The sequence below is a fragment of the Triticum aestivum genome, chromosome 6A (assembly GCF_018294505.1).
Source record: "Triticum aestivum cultivar Chinese Spring chromosome 6A, IWGSC CS RefSeq v2.1, whole genome shotgun sequence".
In the NCBI taxonomy this organism is placed as follows: domain Eukaryota; kingdom Viridiplantae; phylum Streptophyta; class Magnoliopsida; order Poales; family Poaceae; genus Triticum; species Triticum aestivum.
Genome location: NC_057809.1, coordinates 544696645 through 544703566, shown reverse-complemented (window position 1 = coordinate 544703566; position 6922 = coordinate 544696645). Strand labels below are relative to the sequence as shown.

Genomic DNA, 6922 nt, shown 5'->3' with positions numbered 1-6922 from the left:
GGCTTTATTGCGCTGGCTCGGCCTCACGACGTACTAGGGGTGGGATCGTTCGAATCTGTCAGTAACGGTCCGATCGATCGGAAGATATCGATGTCCATTTTCTTTTTGCAAGGAATAGTCAAAAGTGTTATAGCATGTGAAAAGTCAAGCGCATCTTATATTTCAGGAATAGTCTAAACAAATCAATATGTAACAATCGATTCAATACATATGTTTCTGTAACTCCTAAAATTCTGAAAAAATAGGACGTAATAAACAGTATGTATAACAGTACCACATGGCTTGCTTCGGTGACGCGTTAACGAGTCAACAACCTATGAAATATATTTTCGTATTATTTATATATATTGGATATTGCAGATCTTAGCAGATTTTTTTATAAATTTGGCCAAACTTTAGAAGGTTTGACTTAGAATATTCCTAAAACTGGAATTACTTTGAAACCGAGGGAGCATGAAACAGAACGTGAACGTGGTCAGCGTCCAGTGATGAACCTTCTCAGAACTGTGTTTTTCTACACCAAGAGCTGAGAAAATTGGCAGTATAGAAACTCTGCAACTTCCTATTTGATCGCCTACGACTCGGTAATTCACAGAAGCCACGAACCTGACTGAACTGGTGTGTACAACTCGTGAACCCAAAAGTTGGGCGGCGCCACGGGCACGGTTCACTACCTCCACCGTCGTCCGGCTGCCGCCGGTGGCATCGCGTGACACTTGGCTACTCCGGGGCGCCAGTGATCGCGATCGTGGGCACCACTTCCGGCTGTCCCCTAAGTACGTGCATGCGTTGCAGTAGAGGGGTCAGCATCAGCCGCATCACCACTGGTACTTGGCCTTGACGAGGACGTTCTCGTAGAGCTCGGCGGCGCGGTCCCAGCTGAGGTCCTGCGACATGCCGCGGACCTGCAGGCCCCTCCAGCTCTCCTTGTAGTTCCAGTACGTGTTGAGGCAGTGCCCGAGCGCGTCGATCATCCTGCCGGCGTCCGCGCGGTCGAACGTCCACCCCAGCCCGGTGCCGCCGAACGGGTCGAACGGCGCCACCGTGTCCCGGAGCCCGCCGACGGCGTGCACCACGGGCACGGTCCCGTACGCCATCGCGTACAGCTGGTTCAGCCCGCACGGCTCGAACAGCGACGGCATGAGGAGCACGTCCGCGCCCGCCGTGATCCGGTGCGCCATCCGCACCGAGAACCCCACCCACCCGCGCACCTTGTCCCGGTGCTCCCCCTCGAACCGCCGCAGCATGTCCTCCAGGTCCGGCCGCCCCGTGCCCAGCATCACCAGCTGCACGTCCTGCTGCGCGATCCACGGCATCGCCGCCGCGATGATGTCCACGCCCTTCTGGTGGTCCAGCCGCCCGATGAACCCGATGAGCGGCACGTCGTCGCGGACCTGCAGGCCCAGCTCGCGCTGCAGGGCCGCCTTGCACTGCCGCTTGCCGATGTCCAGCGTGTCTCGGGTGTAGTTGGTGTAGTCGTCGGAGTGCAGGTGCACGTCGACTGCGGGGTTCCACTCGGCCGTGTCGATGCCGTTCACGATGCCGTCCAGCTTCCAGTCGTTCTGGTTTATTATGTCGTGGAGGCCCCAGCCGCCTTCCATCGTCTTCAGCTCCCACATGTAGCCATGGCTGACGGTGACCACCCGGTCTGCCATCTTCAGGCCAGCAGCGAACACGTTGTTGTGCTGGCCGCCAAGGGGATCATACAGTTTGAAGTGATCCATGTAGTGCTCAGGCAAGTCCATGATGTTGAAGTCATCTACAGGGCCACGTCCCTGCAAAGCCAAATATTTAGTCTCCAGGTTTGGCACGATAAAAGATAAAAAATGTGGAGCATATCATTTGTTGATTAACTTTCATGAAGCTATACTAGTCGCCAAATAATTTTCATATAAAAATGTGGTGACATGACAAATAGTTCTAAACTGGAGGAAGTAAGACAGATTGGCAGATGAAAAGCTCTCACTGCTGATCAGTTGTTAAACCTAAAAATCATGCATGGCAACCTCTTATGGAATGACAATACAAGGTCAGCTCGTTTCCAATGAAAGGTACACTGATGGTTCAACTAGTACTCGAGTAAAAATGTGCAGTTAAAGATTGAGGTGTAAAACCTGATGAGCAATGTTATGGATCACGAGAACAGAACGAGTATACTGCATCAGGCCATTGTCTCGGTAATACGCCTTCAGATAAACAGGTAGAAGTGCAGTATGCCAATCGTTTGCAATGAAGACTAAATTGCCATCACCGTAGATAGTACCACCGCATGGAGCGTACCAAGGAACCTGCAAATGTTTGAACAGATGAACATTGTATTCATTTGGATAGGTGCATAATTAATTTGAAGATCATAATGACAGTTCATCTACGCTAGAATAACCAAACATACAGGCATGCTAGCTTGAGCTGTCCTGTGTTTCTTATGACTTAAGACAAGCTGATCAATAAAGCGCACATACGGCTTGCTGCAAGAAACTCAGCTTGAGTTGTCAGCTTGTTCGATGGTAGAGTTCATCTTATATGAGTCCAAAGGAGCAAGAGACATCTCACGTTTCAAATATCAAGAACCAATTTATATGGTCAATTTAAAAAATTTCATCGAGATGTAAATAGTTACCGATGAAGGAATTGGATCAAATTACTCACTCTGCTCCTGAATAGGCATCAATTTAGTGCACAATCAAGCCATAGAAACTTTGATCACAAATGTGTACGCAGCTGCTAGGTCTCAGCAATGGTGGTGATTGACTAGGTATGTTCTCAGCGCATGGCCATTTTCCATTCAGTTTTTCTTACCTGTAAATTTGGTGAGTCCAGGACTTATATGAAACTTTTACTTGCTTTCTACAAAAGCTGGACCATGATGGTCTTTTCTCCGAAAAAAAGGTAATGGTGTAAGATGAGTATTTGAAACGGACCATGATGATCTGTGTAAGAGAGTAGTTATTTGTGAATTGTTTACACATCTTTTCTTTGCGGGGGAAATTGTTTACACATCAATAGCAATACAATTTGCAAAGGTACCTCCACAGCAGCCTTGCAGAACAAAATCATGCGCTTCAGCACATCCTGCCAAAAATGATGGAAAGGTACACACATCAATTACATAAATATTAAGAGAAATTCGGTTTGATTTTCTATGGCTAAGAAAGCACTGGGGAAACAGATGCTTACCGGTCTTTCTCCTCCATAAATATCATTGTGCCGGTGGCGGAAGGGCGGGGCCTCTAAGAACACAAAATCAACTCCATCGATATAAGAATGAAAGTAGCTCACTTCTGAATCCTGCAAGCCAGACAACAATTCAATTAACTGATCTAGTCAATGGTTCCTTACACTTTTCATCTAATACTGCAGACTCTTTATTTTACATACCTGGCCAGCTACCTTGTAACGTTTGCGAACACCTAGATCACGAGCTTCTCCGTAATCTCCATATTTTGGTATCACGACCTAAAATTTAAAGAAAAAACTTATATTACTTATTTCCAAACTAGGCCAGCATACTCAATTTCGGACATACTCTACACTTAAATTTACAAAGCCCTTATACAGAAAAGTGGCATCTTAGGCATGCATATTGTCATCTCATCTATATTGAGCATGTTACATCAAACATGAAGAATGAATAGTTCTGTTATGACGCCGCATTTCTTCTTCCTCTTCTTCTTTCATATGCATAAATAATATTAGAGCCTAGACAAATATTCAAACAATCAAGGTTATAGTGTAAGTTTTTCTTTTCCACATGTTGCACACAAACTGAAAAGAACAACAACTTCTAAATGTTGCTCAAGCACGAGTTGCAGCACAACTTAATTACTCCCTCCGTTTGTTTTTATAAGACGTTCAGACAACTTGCTTTGTGCTGTTTTGAACAGTGTCTGAAAGTCTAAAACGTCTTGTAAAAATAAACAGAGGTCGTACATGTTTAGCCTCTTATGGAGAGCATCGGCATCAAAATGTGGTTACATTTTATATAAAAATATTCATCTACTAATTAAGTAAATCATGATCTCCCTTTGCAAGATGGAGCAAAGAGAAAAGCAAAGGAGTGGGTACCATAACACGATGCCCTCTTCTTGCCAGAGCCTTCGGCAAAGCACCCACAACATCTCCAAGCCCACCTATGCACGATATCATTAGTCAGAGAACAATTCACACAAGTTTAAGAGTAGTACATTCTAAGTTTGAAGGCTCATTCCTTCGCAAAAAAAGAAAAAAGAAAAAAAAAGTCTGATTGCTCGAGGCTCGAGCTCAATCAAACAGAACTAAAGGGAAGTCTAATTGCTCAGTTTATGTATGCACACCTGTTTTACAGAAAGGAGCACATTCAGAAGCCACAACGATGACATTCATCACATTCGGGCCAGCCAAAGGAGCAGACCCCATGTTCTCACTGTCAACCGGAGAACTCCACACTTTTGCTGCATCTCCACCGGCATCAACCTTAGCCCCAACCTGTTCAGCGACAACGACGTCTTTCCAATAACCTGATGCCGCCGCCGAGACAGGAGCTGACGGATCGACTTCGGATCTGCTCCCAGCTGCCCAATGTTGCTCTGCAACGGTACTATCTGGCCTGGGTGCAGATGCAACTGATTTTTGTGAAACAGCATCCTCATTTTCAGCAGCCTGAGCACGCAATGGAACCCATCAACAGTTCAGCATAAGAAAGCATGATAAAAACTGAAGGTCAATGCCGGATGATGCCTGTTAGTAACAAAAGTGAAGGGAAAACGCATGGCAAAAACTGCACGTGAGGCTACATTTCCGACAGAAAGGGCGACTAAACTGAACTGCGCTTTCTGCACTAAAAATAACACCCACTCTGACAAGCAAAGCCTTTGCAGAAATTTCGAATGGAAAAGAAGGAATGATACGAGCGTTACCAACCTCGAGCTTGCCGCGCTGCCCAGAGGCTGCCTGCCTCGAGCCCTCCCCTGCTATTGCCTTCCCCGCGCCCTCCTCACCACCAGCCACTGCCGCTGCTGCTGAAACACGGCGGCACGGCACCGATCCGTCCCGAGAAAACCCTCGCCGTTCCCAATGCAGCCGCGTACCGGCGGCACCGAAAGAGCGCGGTGAGCTGCTCCGCCAGCGCCGCGACGACGAGGAGGAGGCCACGAGCAAGAGGAACGCCGCGGACGAGGAAGCGATGTGCCCCAACATCCCGGGATCCGACGCGCCAGAAGTCTTCGGGGATGAACAGAAACAGCCGGACAAACAAGGCAGAGTAGTAGTGGACGAGGGCGACGGCGAGCGGCGCGAGCACGAGGGAAATTAAGCGCGGGTGGAAGAAAGATCTGCGCTGGCTACGTGTGGCTGCAGGTTTTTTGCGGCGGTACGGAGCGGGGGGGGGGGGGGGGGCGGGAGGCGGAGGAACTGGAGGCCGGGGACAGGCGAGCGGCTTGTGTGGTGGAGCTCGGAGGCCGAGACTGGGAAGAGCTAGAGCGCCCGCGCCGAGGAAGACGACGGGTAGAGGGGAGTGAACGGCGGAGTGTTGGCTCTTCCTTTTTTTCTGTGGGCTTGACACGGCCTGTGGATGACGGGTGGGCCCATCCTTGCCTACAACGTGCGTCACGTGTAGTGCTGGCCGCTGCTCATTGGTCAAGCGTCGCTGCGGGTCCACGGGAACCGCTGTAGTTTATGTACCCATGTGCCGTGTAGGATTGGGGGTTCGCGTCACTGGCTCTTGGGCTCCACTGTTGGAAATATGGGCCGATGGTACTCGTTGGCACATTGGCCTAGCTTAAAATTTCGAGGCCGATGGCTTGGTTTAAAAAGCTTGGGCGAAGAATTGGATCTTTGCTCTACACGAAACCTTATACAAAGCGATGAGTTCGTCCGCATGGTTGGTTACCTATGAGCGATCCGAGGTGCGATAAGGAAGGCAATTCACGAGGACATATTTCAGAGTCCGCACTCTATCCACGGATCCATCACATCCTATATTTTTTTGAGCATATAACTTTGTTTATCAAATGATAGCCAAGTCGTTTACAAAGAGATGAAGAATAAAGTCAGGGATGTTTTTCCATACTTCAGACTTTTTCATGCTAATATAATGCTTTGCTAGAGCATTCGCTACTGTGTTCGCCTCTCTACTGCAGTGATCAAAGGAAATATGAGCAAATTCCATTGTCATTAGGGAGCACTCTGCTATAATAGACACTGCTGGTCCCATATATGCATTAGGGTTTGAAACTGCCTCCAGCGCCCTTGTGCTATCAGATTCTATCACCAGCTTTGTGCAGCCTAAATTTGCAACTAGATTCAGTCCACACCGGGGTAGTAGCTTAGAGGCTGCACCTAAGAACTGTCCTTGATCATTGCGTGCTATTGCTCCACAAGCACCTGAGAGATTATCCGCAATAAAGGATGCATCAACATTTATTTTAATCATCCCCACTTCCGGTTTCTTCCAAACCTGATCACTCTTCCGAACAGCCTGTTTTGGAGTATTTACTCGTACAAAATTAGTGGCTAGAACCTGTATTGACATAGCCGCTTGTTCTGTCGTCTGGGTAGTTTCCCCCTTGGTATACAATCTCCTCTGCCACCAGATGAACCACATGGCCACCAATATGAATTCGGGTGCTGGGATGTTACTCACCGTCTCATGTACCTGGAGCAAGGAGTCAAGGTTTATCGAGCCCGAGCGGTCCTGAGTGATCACCCTGTCAATCTCGGTCGCTAACCCCAGCTTTTCCCATATAACATATGCTCGAGAGCACGTGAACAGGCAATGTTGGATGTCCTCCAATCCGATATTACAAAGCGGGCATTGTGGCAGTAAAGGTATGTGCCGACTGGCCAACACCCCATAGCAAGGCAAAACTCCCTTCAGCACTTTCCAACCAAAATGTTTAACTTTCCCTGGTAGCCTTAATTTCCATAAATCTTTCCAAACCCCATG

General features: G+C 48.0%; 1 protein-coding gene across 1 annotated transcript; it reads right to left on the bottom strand.

The window, feature by feature from the left end:
• Nucleotides 1–454: 454 nt before the first annotated feature.
• On the bottom strand, nt 455–5478 carry LOC123128383 (soluble starch synthase 2-2, chloroplastic/amyloplastic). The gene is made up of 8 exons (XM_044548367.1): nt 4900–5478; nt 4314–4638; nt 4066–4130; nt 3379–3456; nt 3178–3288; nt 3028–3072; nt 2115–2288; nt 455–1775 (listed from the first exon to the last, which is right to left on the bottom strand). The coding sequence occupies exons 1-8, from the start codon at nt 5173–5175 to the stop codon at nt 819–821; spliced, it is 2031 nt and encodes a 676-aa protein (XP_044404302.1). The 5' UTR covers nt 5176–5478; the 3' UTR covers nt 455–818.
• Nucleotides 5479–6922: the final 1444 nt, after the last annotated feature.